Genomic DNA, 15,838 nt, shown 5'->3' with positions numbered 1-15,838 from the left:
TCGCGTTGTATTTTACGACGGAACGCCGCCGAGCTGCGCCGCGCCGCTACGGTAGCCCCGGCGCCTGGGCTACCGGGCGAAATGTTTTCGTGCCACGAAACCGAGGAAAGAGCCGCGGCGAGGTTTCGGGTTGTATTAAAATTTTAAATATCGGAGTTACATCTCGTTCGTTTCACCCCGGCAAGGTTCAAAGGACGTTTTATAATGCTCTCGCCCGTGGACGGGAAGAAGAAGTGCTCGTTAGAGGCAGCGGCGAACGTTGTGTAGCCTCGGTTGCACCTGTTCGAGTACTATTAGAGACGGCTTAAAATTTTCACGAGCCTCTCGAGGCCGGTCCTTCCCCGTCACCCACGTCCCCCTCCCAGCAACGGCCTCCACCTCCGGCTCGTACTGTTGCCGAAATCTGCAATTTGGCGGGATCCATCGTAAGCAGGCACTTGGAAAGAAAGTCTATGCCGGAAGAGAATGGAAAAAGAACGAGGCCTTTGCACGCTGAAGAAGGTGGCCAACCACCTTCTGAGTGGGCCGACCCGCTTCCAGACGATCCTCATCGTGTTTACATCTGCTTCGAAGGAAGCAAAAGTAACGGGACGGGCGGGCGAAAAATGAGGAAAAAAATGGGAAATCGTGGCTTATCAAAGGAAGCTAGATACTCGCCTGCCGCCACCCTACCCGCCGCCCACTCTTCTGTCAGGCACCGCGCGCGCTCCTCGAGCGATCCTCTCTTCGTCTCTCTCTCTCGAGACGCGAAGCTGTTTTCGGCAACTGCTACCGGGTCTTGTCAAAAAGTTGAAAGAGAGAGGCCGTTGAAAAGAGGCACTACGGATTTCTAGACCGGTCGAGTCACGGAGGATGAGAAAGTCGAGGAGAAAGAGAGAGAGCGCGAGAGGGGGAGAGAGAGAGTGAGAGGGAGAGGATAGAGAAGAAAGAGAGAGAAGAACGCGAAAGGTGAGAAGGGTGAAAAGGGAACGGTTTCGGTGGGTGGTCGACAGAGTGGGGGGAGGAGAAGCCGGTGGTAGAGGCGGAGAAGGAGGAGACGGAGGAGGGGGAGGAGGACATCTTAAATTTTTTACGAGACCACTCGTGAGCAATGGCAACGGAAGAAGGCAAGCACCATAGACCTAGGAGGCGCTACACACCGACCGGCAGCATTTCACTGAAGTCTGCAATTTCGCGGATGCATCTTGGCCGGTCTGGCTAGAGCAAGAGAACGCGAGGGAAGGAGAGGAAGGTCTTTGCCCGCTTTAGAAGAACTCCTAAAGCGCGCCTTCCACCCCTTTCTCCCTCGGTCCACCTTTCCACTCTACTATATTTTGGTACTCTAGAATTTCGTGCTTCCTTCAGCCCTCTGCCCAACCCCCTCCCCTCGCTCGTCTTCGAACCCTTCACCTCTCGTACACGAAGCCCTCTATCTCTTCTTTTCTCTTCCCTTCTGTTCTCTTTTCTTCTCTTCTCTTCCCTCGCTTTCCAATCTCTTCTTCTATTCCCGTCTTTTCTTTCTACCTTTTCGTCTCCCTGTCTCTCTCTCTTCTGTCTTCCTTTTCTTTCTCTTCTTCGCCTTCCCTTCTCTTCTCCCTTGTTCGTCTCCTTTCGTCGAAGAATGGCGAGACGCCGGCCAGACCCTGCGGCCTACCGGAGCAAAAGAGATCGAGCAAAAGCCTGGCCGAAAGAAGACGATGGATGTTTCGCTCCCTCTCCGTTTCTCCACGAGCCTGTGTCTCTTTCTTCTTCCCGCTCCTGGTCTCTCTTCCACGCGTGCTCTGTCTCGTGGTTCTATGTATGCCCGAGAGAGACGGGGGAGAAAGAGAGAGAGAGAGAGAGAGAGTGAGAGAAAAGAGAGAGCGAGAGAGAGCGAGATGGATAAACGCATGGTATTGATCCTAAAACCCCTTGCTCCTCATCCCATCCTACCGCCTAGCATCCCTTCCACCGCACCAGCGATCCCCAAAGTTGCGTTCGGTCTCTCTTCCTCTCTCGCCTTTCTTCTCCCTTTCGGCATTTCCCCCTTTTAGACTCGGGCTAGATGACTGGTTCGGCGACTAACGTGAATCTCGAGCTTAGCTGCACGCCTCGTGCGTGATACGAGTCGACCTTGAACTTGAAATTAGTCTTCGCGTATCTCCGCGCGCTTTTCGTTCCTCCGATTCCCAGTGTCCTCTTCTTTTCAACGTGTCCATTCAAGTTTTCCCCTTTCCCGCGTTCCGATTCCATCGCCCCTCGAGGACACAATCGAAACCGAACGGTGAGAACGGCGAGCGAGTTGATGAGCGAGCGAGTCCGTAATCGGTCAGCTGGACCCGGCAGAACCGGTGCGTTTAACCAGCGGCTGCCGAGCATGAAAGGGCGAAAGCACGGCGTCTGGTAGTCTCCGCTCCTCCCAGAATGATCGATACGCATCGAGTGACGCGCGGAAGCGATCGGCACCGAAGGAACGAAAGAACCGGTAGACCGCGCGCGGAGGGAAGACATCAGTCTCTCTGCATCGGCCCTTTACGATCTCCGAGCACGCAGAACCCCGTCCATTTGCCGGTCGCACCGCGTCATTTGGCACGCTCCAAGGAATATCTGGAGAAACAATGATCCCTGCAGAGTCATCGGGCTTAACAGTACAGGTGCCAAACGGTCGTCGATCGCGGTGGTTAACGGCCGGCAGCCAGTCCTCCGTCGGGGTCCGAGCCAATATTCGGAAGTTGATTTTCATGAACCGCGGCGCGGCGCGGCACGACGCGACGGAAACGTTCGATTGTGCGGTGGAACGGGGGAAGAGGGTGGAGCGAACGATCGTTCACGTTCGCCACAAAAGAAGCTCGTTTCCACTCGATGAATCTCGGTATACGAGGTCCCAGGCTCGCTCCGTTCGAGGGAGTACGAGTTTATTCGAGTTTATTCGCCGCGCGGACCGAGGGTGGCGTAGACTCCACTACTCGGAGCGGGCCGATGAAAGTAAACCACTCGGCAAAGCATCGCAAAGGCGTCTTCAAAGTTTCCCGTTCGGCCTCGGGTTTAACTTAATCGAAGCACCCACCGCCAGGCACTGGCCCCGCTCGCCTGTCCTTCTTAACCTTCGAGATGAAAGTTTCCACCCCCCGGTTGGATGGGATCCTCCAGCATCCGAAATTATGAAGCGTTGTGTCCGCCCGTCGGGTTATTTATATTTACCTGCTTTCATTCGTAACCAGCCCGCCCTTATCTTCCGTGTACAGAAATTTTATAAGCACCCCTCCGGTTCCGCGGTGCAAACTCCGGACATAAATAAATAGCCGCTCGAAGTAGGTTCTTTTCCCCCCTCCATTCTCCTCCATTTTATTTCCCTGCCGCAACTTTTCCCACTCGTATTGTATCCGTAAAAAGCGGCGGTGGATCGCGGTGGCCGTTCACGAGGCAGCCGCGGCACGCTTCATAAATTCCGGAACTTTTGCCGAACCGCATTTTCGACCATTTAATGCGTCCGAAGTTCGGGACAAAGGGTCGAGAGCGCGCGCAGCGCTGCTTCGCGAGGGGGTACGTATTAAACCGCGGTCGGTCGAGTTCGGTCGTCTCGATCGAGGCGGAATGCGAGCCAAAAAACGACCTCGCCGTTGTTTCCATTTAGGGATGTCATTAGAGGCGGTCGGTAATCCGCGCGAAAGGGGATGGAAATAGAGAGTCGCCGGTCTATTCGGTTGGCAACCGGCTGGGGCGGCTCGGGGTGGCAGGAGGATGGGTGACGGTGCATCGAATGGGGAGAAGGATATTTCGCGGATTTTAATTAATGCGGTTCATCTTTGTTTCTTTCAGACGAGGCAGCCGGTGGAGTCGCGCGTCTGCGAGGAATTCAGGCTTCGACGGAGGCGCGGGAGGAAGCACGCTCCGGTGAAAGAGCGGCGAGAGACAGAAAAGGGAGAAGGGGGAGAGAGCGAGCGCGAGGATCACGACGGAAGAGGAGGAGGAAATGCGACGAATCTCGGCTCGTCATTAAGGGAGAAGCAGCAACCCTTTGTAGGTGAAACGACGGGGGAAAAAATCGAACGGCCGTTTTTCCGACACAGGCTGCGCGCATCGTCGTCGCCCGGCTGTTTCCGGTTACATCGACGCTGACTCGAGCCTGTTCAACGCGCACCGATCTCCCAGAGAACGGAACCGAACGCCTAATCACCACGTCCATAGAAACCGACAACGAATTTTCTTCCTTCGCCCGAAACGCCGGCCTGATCGATGTTAAATGGCATAAGGGATCGATCGTCGAACAGAATCGTTTTCTCCCGAGGAAAAGAAAAATCACGGGATTCGCGGTCTCGCTTCACCTCCTCCAGCCTGCTTAGACGATAAAGAAACGAGAAGAAAAGATCTGCTGGAAGAAGTAGGCAGTAGTCGCGCAACTATTCGACGGGGTAAGAAGCGCCGGTGGGTTACGGTGCGCGTCGCGGCGCATCCGGAAGGGTCGCGCGACCTGGAGCAGGAGCAGGAGGAAGAGGAGGTGGCAGGAGGAGCGGGAGGAGGCGGAGGAGGCGGTAGTAGCGTTGAAGCTGGAGGAGTCGGGAAGCGACGAGGGTGGTTGCGCGTCGTCGTCGTCGCGTGACGTGCGGAAAGAGCAGACGAAGCGTGGAGGAGGCATGAGGAGGAGAGAGTGACGACGCTGCCGGTGCTGCAGCCTCGCACAGATCGTGAGAGGTCCGGCGGCCCCACGGTGGGGCTGCGATAAGAATGGCCCCCTTCAATATGGCGGGCGTAGCAGGCCTTCTAGCCACCTGCGCCGCCGCTGCTGCTTCCGCTGCCCACCTTCTGCCGTTGCTGCTGTTGCTGATCTGCCCGCGAGGGACCCACGCGGAACAAGGTAACCCTCTAGCTCTATCCTCTTCTTTCGCCTTACAGCTTCATTCAAAACCGTGCCGCCTAACTTGGTCGACACCTGGGAGAGATACCGCTGCCACGGTATCCGTGACCGATCACCGGTGCCCGAGAGATCGCGCCAATTACAGACGATGCGAGAAAGTTCCGACGGATCGTGATCGGAAGGATAGTACTCGGCCAGAGACCCGGGCACCGCGGTGCGTCCGTTGAGTCGAGCTGTACAGGTTGCGCTACGCTCTATCCGGGGATCATCAACCGAGATGATAGTCCCCGGACGACACCTCGGGACACGATATACCGATGCGATTGCAACTTCCTTCTGTATACTTAGCCAGATGCATCGATTAAGTCGTACGCGTGCAACTCGGACGTACACGCGTGTACGGCGTACCCTGGTATCTCGGACGATTGCGCCCGGGAAGTCTCCCGATGGACGGGTCCCGGTGTTTCCAGTTGTTCCGCGGGCGTCGTAATTACTAGCCTCGCGCCGGGAACTAGTTCCTACGCTTCCGAGATACGTCGCCTATTTTTCCAACGATCCGAGGCCAGCCCGATCGGGATAGATTTCTCGATATCGTTTGTATCTGTCTGCTCGTAAATAACTTAATTAGCGATGCGAGTCGGGTGCACCGGCGCGGTCGTCGAACGCTGCTCGCGCGTCGCAACTCTGTTACTCGTTGAGTGGCGACCCGCCGAAATCGAGAGCTGAATCGAGCGTGTTTTAGAAACGCGATTACCCCCGACGCCCCCCTAACGCAATGATCCCGAGATATTGCTGTGTATCGTTGAGATTAATCTGGGTTCCCGTGTGTTTGCCGACTCGCGCGAATCGATATGCATCGATATGCACGCCTGGCCGCGCGCCGTCCCTCCCCGATTCCATCGAAGATGCACGGAATCAAGGCTCCGCACCGGAGGGAAACTCGGTCGATGTTAGCCAAGACTATATAGAACCCTCGAACGTACGCGACTTAATCGGTATTCTCGTAGCCTAGTGCGGCGATATTTGCCGAGAACTCGATCTGTACTCTGTCGAATATTTACTCGTCCCGAGAAAACTCGCCGGAGAGAATTTCTCTTGGCGGCGGCTGGCTCGAGGTAGCTGACTGGGCTCCCCCGATCGTTTAAGAGTCGCCGGGAGCAGAAAGAATGTAGATATCGCACGAGCGAGTAACGACTCGTACCGCCGTCGTGGTACACGGATTTTTTAGCATCGACGATTCAGCAGCGGCTACTTCTTACTCCCCGGGACAGGTTGTGTCCCCGTGATCGCTTTTTAATGATCGGACCGCGTGGACGATGGATGTGTCATGGTCTATAACCGCGGGAGAGGAGAGATTTATTCGAGTGACGGGAAGAATGGGGGCTTAAGCTTCGGGTTCCTCGGCGGATCGTCTTCGGACGAGCTACCCGGAACGTTTTCCATATTTATGCCGAAAAGAACAACCGTGGCGCCCCGGGGTCCGGGATAGAGGGGTCCGTCCGTCTCCGCCAACCCCTTCATCCCTCTCACGACCCCGGGAATAACGATAATTTCGTAATGTGGGCCAATCTTCCGAATTGCGGGATCGTTCGAGGTGTGCCAGTAGTTAGTGCCGCGGCATTAAAAGGGGATCATTTGGACGCGCGTTCTACGGACGGCGAAAGGGAGCGAGCTAGGCGGAACGGCGCGCGGGGGATACGGTATATATAGTGGAGAGGAGAGAGACGCCTCCCCGAAATTGACCGGCAAACTCAGCAGGGCCCTGTTTACTCTACGTGAGCCGATTTCTAGATGAAAGGGTCTTCCTCTTGGTGGGTTTTCGGATGCGCGATACGACGCGACGGTTCCCTCGGACGCGCGATATACCGAGGCGGCTGAATCCGCTCTCGTTTCGACCGTAGATTCTCATCACGAACGCCGTTATCATTTTGAAAAACCGAGCGGAACGATTTCATCAAATTTTAACGTCAATCCACGGCAGATGGAAGCTGCAACGCTTTAAAACAGCTTCGCACTTTCCGTTCTCTCGATACTTTCGAGATTTCTTTTGTCTTTTTTCGTTGGCCACGACCACGTCTCCCTCTTTCCGCTCTCGACCGTTCCCGGTCTGCCTTGGCCGGTGAATAATCTCGCGGCAAGTTCCTGCACGGTGCATTCCCGCGGGAGTTTCCTCAGTATGTAACGCGTTTAATGGAACTTCCCAAGGATACGCGTTCCCGGTGGACCGTGTCTGCGCAATAGAGACGGCTAACTTGGTTTCCTTCGACCTGCACGGAAACCCGAGCTCCTCGTTACCCTTGCCTATTGGATATCTCGACTCATGCCTCGCTCTCCTCGACTTCTCCCGTTATATCTCTGAATTTCATTCTTCGACCGGATCCCCGCTGCGGAGAGAGAAAGACGGAGCCACGGCTACTCGTATTACCGTACCTGCCGGTGGACTCGTAAACACCGATTCTCCTCGACGATAAACTATCCGCGGCCGAGCGAATTTGTCGAGCCAACAGTTTTCTAGCCGAAACCCCGTCCGCGCCGTTCGGAAATTTCTAGCCAGCCGAGGGGGCAGCTAACGGAATGGTAGCGCAGATGGAGAAGAGTCGCCTTCGCACCGGAAACGGTTCGATGCGCAAAATCAATTTCTGTCGGCGGACAGGACGCACGCCGCTCTCGGAGATGTCTTTGGTTCCTTCCATCGGATCCCTCCTCCGAGGAGGGTTCGACCGAACGCAATAACACGCTGTTCGAAACTCGATTACTTTCTGGAGCGGCGAGCAAGCTACTATACGAACCGCCACGGTTCGTTCGGTACGTGGACTCGCTTAGGGCTCGATTACCCTGCGCTTCCACCCTCAAACCTCTCTCTCCCACTTGTTCCATCTCCTTTCCACGAATTCCCTTTAACCGTGGACCGTAACGAAACCCGACGGAACCGGCGGATCGTCTAATACGATTCCGCGCGACGAGTGCTCGGTCGTCTGTTCGAAGACGAGGACCGAAATAGGAGCAGAAGTCCAGACAGCCCATCGAACGAATCTCGTCCACGATGATTCCCCCCCACCGTCCCACGCTGAACGCATCGGACAGGATTTCTACGATCCGCGGAGCGACGTTTCCCGGTGACCAGGAAGGAGAACGGATCGGAGAGAAGAAGGAAATTGAAGGAAACGCGTCGCGTCGCGGTCAGGGGTCCGGGGAGAGGCAGCGAGACGGCGTGACGATTCGGTAAGAGCGGGAGCTGGAGCAGGAGCAGGAGCAGCAACGGCAGAAGTCTCGGGAGCAGGTCGAGCCAGGCAGAAGTAGGCAAGGCAGCAAGGCGGGCAGGCAGACAGACAGACAGACAGACAGACAGACAGGCAGGCAGGCAGGCAGCTAGGCAGCTAGGTAGGCAGGCAGGAAGGCAGTCAGGCAGGCAGGCAGGAAGGCAGGCAGGCTTTCCTCTCTCGAGCAAACTCGATTGCCTCCACGAAAAGGCAGAAAGACTCGTTCGAGCTGTGGTGGGTTCCGAGCCCGCTGGTCTGCTCCGCTCCTTCCTCTTTCGGTTCCCTTCTTTCTCTGACATTCCCCTCGGCCCCGGGTGTCGGTGCTCTTCTCTTCCTTCGTCCCTGCTGGCTATATCTCCTCGTTTCTCTCTTATTCTTAGTCCACGGGGCCACGGTGAGTAAGAGACGCGGCAACGCCGCAGGAATGCCCGGCCAGCCCACCGCGTGCATACCTGTACAGCCTACTACTCCAGGTCCAGGCTCCGGTCGTACGAAGCCTGGCAGCATCCTATCGAGCTGACAAGGACGGACTGAAACTTGCCCCCTGCCGGTTGAGCGACGAAGACCTAGCCGGCCGGTCGACCAGCCAGCCAGCCAGCCAGCCAGCCAGCCAGCCAGCCAGCCAAGCAGGCAGCCAGGAACGCCGGAAAGAGAAAGCAAGACGGAGCCAAGCACACACGGGGCCCTCTGGTGCGTGCTGCTGCCGCTGCCGCCACCGCCACCGCCGCCGCCGCCGCGCCGAGCCGAGCCGCGACGTGTTTGCGTGCGCTCCGCTGTCTCTTCTCACGGGAGAACCGCCGTACGTGTGCCTGTTCGTGAGCCCGTGTCCTTTTGTACGCGCCTACGGGTACGCGATCCCGCGCGTCGATGCTCGCGCGACGGACCCAGACCCGACCGACACCGTTCAACTCCGCGTTCGCGTTTCCTCAAACGGCCAGGTGTGTAAGTCCGTGCGTGTACGCGTTTGTACGCGTGTACCTGGCTGGCTGGTACTCTGGCTGGCTGGCTGGCTGGCTGGCTGGCTGGCTGGCTGGCTGGCTGGCTGGCTGGCTGGCTGGTTGGCTGGCTCGCGTCCGCGCGAGCGAAAGATCACACGGACGAATGTAGGCTACTCTCATTGACCGAGCCCGAAGAGAAGTATGGCTCGCGAGGGAACAAGACGGAGACACGCGGCCGAGAACGGGACGCCGAGAGAATTCCGACCGATCCCGTCGCCGCCCTCCGATCGAGAACTATTCTCCGCGAGGAAACCGCCGACCGTTTCGCTCTCTCGTTTCTCCTCTCCGGACGCGCCGCGCGATCCCCCGATCGTTACTCGAACCTCCGCAGGAATTTTCGAAGCGGTACCGCGCCAGTACCGAGGTACAGTTACCTTAATCCCAAAGGAGACCGATTGTATTTTATTCGCGGTCCCTCTTTCTCCCTCTTTCTCCCTGTTGGCCCTGTCTTTCTCTTTGCCTTTCTCTCTTTCTTTCCACCAGCGCGGTCTTTTTCTGACGCGTTTCACAGTTTCGAACTCGAACGAGTTCCCGCGTCCCGATATTTCCCCGGCTCGTCCGGCTCCATTTAAATTTTTCGATATGCCTCCGCTCGCCACGGCGCGCAATATTCGTTTCTCGCCTCGCTCGCCCACCGGGTCACAAAGGTGCGGTATAACTGGCCCGATTAAAAATCAATATTTCCCCGAAGTGGAAACGAGCCGGCCTGGCCGGATCGGACATAACCGCGTCCTTCGCTTTTAATGCCAATCTTATTTGGTTTCGGGGCAATAGCCATCAGCTTCCGCCGCAGACGCCACAATCCGTGCAATCGACAAAAGGGAGCCTCGTCATCAGGTCGATCCCTTTGCGCGGGATCCGCCCGTCCGTCCTGCGGCGACTCGATTCGCGGGGGCAAATGGGATCCTTTGGGCACGTGGAAACGTCGAAAAAAGCGCGTTTCGGCCGTTCTGTCCCGCACTCGAAGCGATCCCGGGAAACCCCGGTACCTCTTTCAGCCCGGATCGCAGTTTATTGCTAGACGGGTCGGTTAGAAACCGCTGGGTCCCAGACGGCCGCCGAGATGGGTCGCTTTTCTGTCGGTGAACCGCGAAACAATAGCTTTTCCACGGGAATTTCGTCTCCTATGGACGTTCGCGGCCGCGGAAGAGGATCCTCCGATATCTCCGCAATTTCAGGTACACCGCCGGGTCGGATGAACGAGCGGATAGCCTGGCTGGCAGGCTAGCAGGCGAGTTGGCAGGCGAGCGAGCGAGCGGGCAGGCACTCTGTTAGGCGCGGGCATGTAACGCGGAGAAAAAGAGCCGCGATGCTGGGCGTGTGCGTAACCCGGCGCAAAACGAGCATCGCGCGAGACGAAACGCGATATGCACGCACCGGGAACACGAGTGAGCATAAATTTTAATCGCCGAGAAAAATCTCGAGCAGGAGGGACGGAGAGAGGGAGAGCCGCGGAGAAAGAGAGCGAAGCCGAGCGGCGCGGCCGGGCTGGATAAGGAAAGGAGGAGACGGGTATAGAGATATATAGAGAGGTTAGGTATGCCGACGAGTAAAACGCCTCTCGAATAGCGGGGCTCCAAGTACGAGCCAGCGACGAGCATCGAGGAGGAGAGCCCGTATTACGTGTTTCTCGCTTTCTCGAGCTCTCCTTACCGCCAGAATTTGCGCGATCCCGCTCGCGAGAACTTTCCTTGGCTCCGATCCCGAGTCGCTTCGGACCCTGGAGGAAGAGGATCGCCGTCGATCTTCCCCGGCGGGGAAGATCGATGTCGGGCCAACAGTTCCTTCCGCCGGCACCTCTGTTCCGCCTACACGAAACAACGCCGAGTGCCGGCAGTCGGTGGAGTTTTTAATATCGTTTACCGTAGCCGTATTCCTCGAGTAGTCGAATTCGCGCGGAATTTAATTTCCACGGAAGCCCAAGGCGCAGAATATTTCACGGGTCGGACACCTCGATCCGCGGGCAGGAATAACAGGGACGCGAGGAAACGTTCCCCGAACGCGGGCGCCGCGTTTGCCCGAGCAGATATCGGGTACAACGTTCCGCGTTAGGTATTCTTTACCGGTTCGCACCCCGTTTTTCCGTCCCCGTGCCCGTTCCACCCCCGTTTCCCCGTTTCGCCGCGCACCGCCGCCCCTTTTATCCAGTTTTGTCTCTCGCCCGCTTTTCTTCGATCCCTCCGCCGCCCGTAAAGTCTCTCGAGGCGTCGCGACGAGGGCGTGAGCGTCGGCTGGTTACATTTCCTAGCAGACCATTATTTCTCTCTTACACCCACGCCGTGCCCTGGCGGCTCTCACGAACGCGTAACCCACACGCGGGGCCGCGCGGCAGACACGGCCCCGCTCGCTTGCACGCCCGCGCGCGCGCGCGCGCTTCGCCAGACTGCATTTTCTCCCTTTTTACCCCTGCTGCTACTACTACATTACCTTTCCCGAGCAAGGGAGTTAGGAGGGTGTCTCGCTGCATATTAATGAAAAAATTTGTGACTTCCCTCCGTCATCCGGCAGCCGCATCCGCGCGCGCGACAACCAGAAGAAGAAGGAGGACGGGAGAGGAAGGGAATTTCTTTCTCTACGGCGCGCCGCGCGGCTGATGCGTTTCTCTATCGGCCTCCGCCTCTCCCACGGCTCCTCTTTCGCCCGCGATAAATGAACACGCCGAGCCCGCGCCGTGTTCCTCGCTCGTCTGCTCCGAAATATATATTTCAAGCCGCGCGAATCCATCGATTTCGCCCGACTCTCTCTTCCGTTTTTCCCCGGTTGTCTATACCTCTTTCGGATTTCCGCTCGCCGGCCTCGCTTCATCGATAACTCCCTTATCGAGAAACGATCGCGTCGATCCCCTTTTCCGCCAGGCGAGTCACTGTTCCCCGAATCCTCGGAATTATCGTTCCACGATGCCCGGATAAGACTTCTCCCAGGAAGTATCGCGTCACTTCGGTACCGCGTTATCGGTCTCTCTCGCCAGAGCACGCCGATTCCGATTCATGGTGTCTGCGTCCTTGGATAACAAGACCGCCAGGCTTTCGCCACGAGGTCACCGAGCTCGGTGAACGGTTTAAAGGGCCGCGGGAAATTCGTGTATCGGACGGGAGAGGAAGAAGAAACTCGCGGTGAGATAAGAAAATACTCGAAGAAACCGACGAGAGCAGCCAGTGTGTTTCCCGGTACACGTCACAGCCAATAGAATTTTACGAGGCGAGATAACCCAAGGCTGTTTTTCGTCCCATTGTGTCCGGAGGCGACCATTAATAATACAGGTAGTTCGAGGCCGGTGATAATATGGCAGACTGCCGTACAAGAGGAATACAGGCGAAAGAGAAGGAAGAGAGAGAGAGAGAGAGAGAGAGAGAGAGAGAGAGAGAGAGAGAGAGAGAGAGAGAGAGAGAGAGAGAGAGAGAGAGAGAAGTGGTAAAAGGGATCCCTAAATTTTCCCTTTCCCGAGATAAAGCGTTCCTTTCTTTCGCTTCTTGCCACCTCTACCCCAGAGTCCTCGTCCCTCGCTCGTTCCCCCTACGCAGCCTATAACGCGGCCAGTATAGGTCTATTAGCCCTGCTGGTGGCTTTTATGAGCAGCCAACTACCGTTAGTTTCGCTTTTCGTTCGCGCGTCGGAACTTGCGTCGCGATCCCCGGCGATTTCCTCGTTGCCGCGATGAGCCGCGGCCCGTATAAACGGAATATATACCGCGGATTAAAAAGTTGATGATAAACGAGGGATCGCGGCGATTGCGGTAACCGCTCCCCCTTCCCCCCGAGATCTAATGATTCCCCTGGAGCGTACGCAGACAATGTTCCGCGGAAAGAACAAAGAGACCGGTGGCCGGCAGTGCGGCCCGTTCCCGTGTCGCGCCGTGCCAAGGGAAAATTAGCGAGTTTCCCAGGAAATAAGACATTAGAGATAGCGCGAGAACGTAATAAGCCTGTACAAGGTTCGGCCTCTCCGCGGTAGTAAATGGAATGTCCAGATCTGGTACGCCGAAGGTCTCGCGAGCGCTTCGGAACGAGTTTGATATCGTGGCCGTGTCGGGCGCAGGTGCGCGCCGATGTATTTCTAAGGCGGCATAATGGACCCGCGTTTAGGATGCAGGCGGCCTGCGTTTACGGGTACACGCCAAGCAACGCAGAAACCCTGGATTCTGCCTGCGGCGAATTTCCGCGACAACGGAACCCGACTCTGTCTGTCGCTCCGCCGATATTTTCTCATTCGTTTCGCCCGCTATCGGAATCAAACCGGGAAAGGCTCGCTGAAACACCGGACTCCGGAATTCCCGACATCTCATTCCGCTCTAACGTTTCATCGCGCGACCAACGATCGACGTTTTTAAATGTCCCCGCGCACCCCGGAAGTTCAATCAGGAAAAAGAACGTGCCGCCCGCTCCGAGGTAATAGGAGCGAGAATTCATGCATATATACGCGGCGAACGATAGCATCGCGCGGATTATATTTTTCAATTATGATAATACCCGAGCGAACAGGGCCAACGAGCGATCTCCGTCCCCCCGCCTCCTCCTCCACCGCACTCCTGCTCCACCTTCCAGCTCGTAGTCCGCTGTGCCGTGATTCGCGAATAGCAAATTGCAAATGTTCGTAATCCTCGTGAGATCGTAACAGGCGGTCCCCGTGGCAGCCCGATTCATCTTGTCCCTCGGCCGCGTTCCGTCGTCCGCGGTAATTATTTTCAATTCGACCGTCTAGGTCGCGGCTACGTGCTCGAACGACAGAGAAACGAGGGAAAAAAAAGATCTGGCCGCTCGGAGAAAGGCGATTGAATTAAGGCGCGCGATATGGACGTGATATCTGGGGCGCGCGACGCCGGTCCCTCCGCGGTGCGGGATTACGATCGTGACTTTTCTCCGCGAACGTGATCGCCGATCGCCGGGGTCACGCAAATGGATCCCTGAATGGTAAACTCGAATGTGAAACGGAACGAGATAACTTATGCGCGCGCGGATGACTCAGGTTTCTCGTTATTTCGGATCGTGTCGTAAAATCTCCGGCTTAACAACGCGCGCGGGAATATACCCCGCCCCGTCGCTCGGAATTAAAAGATTCTTGCCAGCCGGCCGACAGCACGGGGGTCGCCGGGGCGGGGAACGTAGCTGCGGAGAGAGGAGGAGAGAGACAAAGCGGAGAAAGGACCGGGCGAACCCGCAAATATTTCCTACGAAGTCTTTGCTAATGAACTCTCCGGTCTTCGTCGCCCTCGTCGCGATGATTAACGACTCCTCGAAGGAATCGAGATGCCTTCGACGACCGGATCGATCCTCTCCGAGCAGCCGTTCATCGGAATTTCGCGTTTCCAGAAATTGTTTATCCGCTCGTTATCCACGGACAGGGTGTCCCTGTGAGTCACGGCTCTTCGGCGAACCATTACTGTTAATACCGTAACGATAAAAGTCGGAGACGATGAGCTGTCCGCGGCGATCGGCCGGACAAAACCCGCGCTGTCCCCGAGAAAGTGGCGAGGCTCGATTACGCGGGTATACCTTTCGCTCGGACGTCGGCGGCGCGCGGCCAGAGAGGACGCCTTTTGATTCCTCTGCTGGGACGCGCACGAAACGATCCGCCTGAGAAAGAACGAGGAAGGGAAAGAAAAATGGAGGAGTGGCAGATAGCGGAGGCCGGGAGGGGAGGAAAAATAATCGTAATCACTCCGGGCGGTCGTAAAAAGGAGAATAATGAGTGACCCGCTAATAAAATAATTATAATATTGGGAGGCCAGTAATAGATTCCCGGAACGCATTAACCGGTCGAGATAAATCGCGGTCGCGCACAGTGTATGGTGTGTATACACGCCGAGCCAGGAGAGAGAGAAAACCGGCGTGCGGATCGAACACGTACGGCCGCTGCTCCGAGACACACGGATTTCTGTGTGAGTCGTCGTCGCGCGTAAGACGGTATAGGTTCTCCTCCCTCTCTCCTTCTCTGCCCCGTTCGTCTTGAACTCTCCGCGTCTTTGTCCTCGTGTTTCTCTGGGCAACGCGTTCGAGCGCAAGATCGAGCACGCCGCTGCGGCGTGTGCGATCGAGAGTTGCCGTCTCGATCGCGCTGGTAGCGGAGGAACGTGTCGATGGCTAATATTCTCGGTATGTGAAATTACCGAGCGGCATAAATTGCCGATCGGACAGGTGGCCGACAAATGGACTCGCTGGAAACGGGCACAAGCGTGCATCGGCGATCAGACGCGACGCGGATCGCGGGAAAATGTTGCGAACCGGCACGAATGATGGCGGCTGGCGGCCGGCCCCGTGGCTAACCACCAGGACTCGGAATAGTTTTGCCCGCCGCTCATTTTATTAATTAACTCGCGCGCCCGTGTCCCGTATAATCCGCGAAACGATATCGGCGTAGCTCGGCTCGGCGCAACGATCCTGGAATACCTAACAGTATCGCTGATAGTAGAATTACTGGTCCGCATAAATTTCCAATAAAGGTTTCTGCGCGCCGGCCGACGCTGGTCTATCAATTTTCCAGTGATTTCCATCGCGATCGCTTCGACGAATCGATGTACCGGCCGGGGAAAAAAAGCGTTAAAACACGACCGAGGGTATAACGAGGAATTTATAGCCGGTTGACGAGTTGGGAAGACACGGATCGAACGGCGAAAAAAAAAGCTACGGCGGAACCGGTGGGGGGGGGGGGCGGAACGGGGACGGAGGCCGGATGATCCGGGTGCTTTTGTCTCGTGGACCGAGTTGATAACAACCGCTCGGTTGTTCCGGGACGATTAATTTGATTATTGCGGTCGGGAACATGCTAATTTC

General features: G+C 56.7%; 1 protein-coding gene across 12 annotated transcripts in view; it reads left to right on the top strand.

Moving 5' to 3' along the window:
- The window catches only part of Eph (Eph receptor tyrosine kinase), a 108,242-nt gene that overhangs the window by 33,307 nt on the left and 59,097 nt on the right, over nucleotides 1-15,838 (top strand). For all 12 annotated transcript variants that reach the window (XR_013000018.1, XM_076373647.1, XM_076373642.1 and 9 more), the window contains exon 2: nucleotides 3,778-4,813. Coding sequence is in view for 11 of the 12 variants with exons in the window: in XM_076373647.1 (XP_076229762.1) it covers nucleotides 4,684-4,813 (130 nt within the window). In the remaining variant the exon portion in view is untranslated. The remainder of the gene's footprint in view (nucleotides 1-3,777; nucleotides 4,814-15,838) is intronic.

The sequence above is a fragment of the Nomia melanderi genome, chromosome 14 (genome assembly GCF_051020985.1).
Source record: "Nomia melanderi isolate GNS246 chromosome 14, iyNomMela1, whole genome shotgun sequence".
In the NCBI taxonomy this organism is placed as follows: Eukaryota; Metazoa; Arthropoda; class Insecta; order Hymenoptera; family Halictidae; genus Nomia; species Nomia melanderi.
The sequence above is the reverse complement of the archived record's forward strand: the minus strand, read 5'-3'. Positions and strand labels throughout refer to the sequence as shown.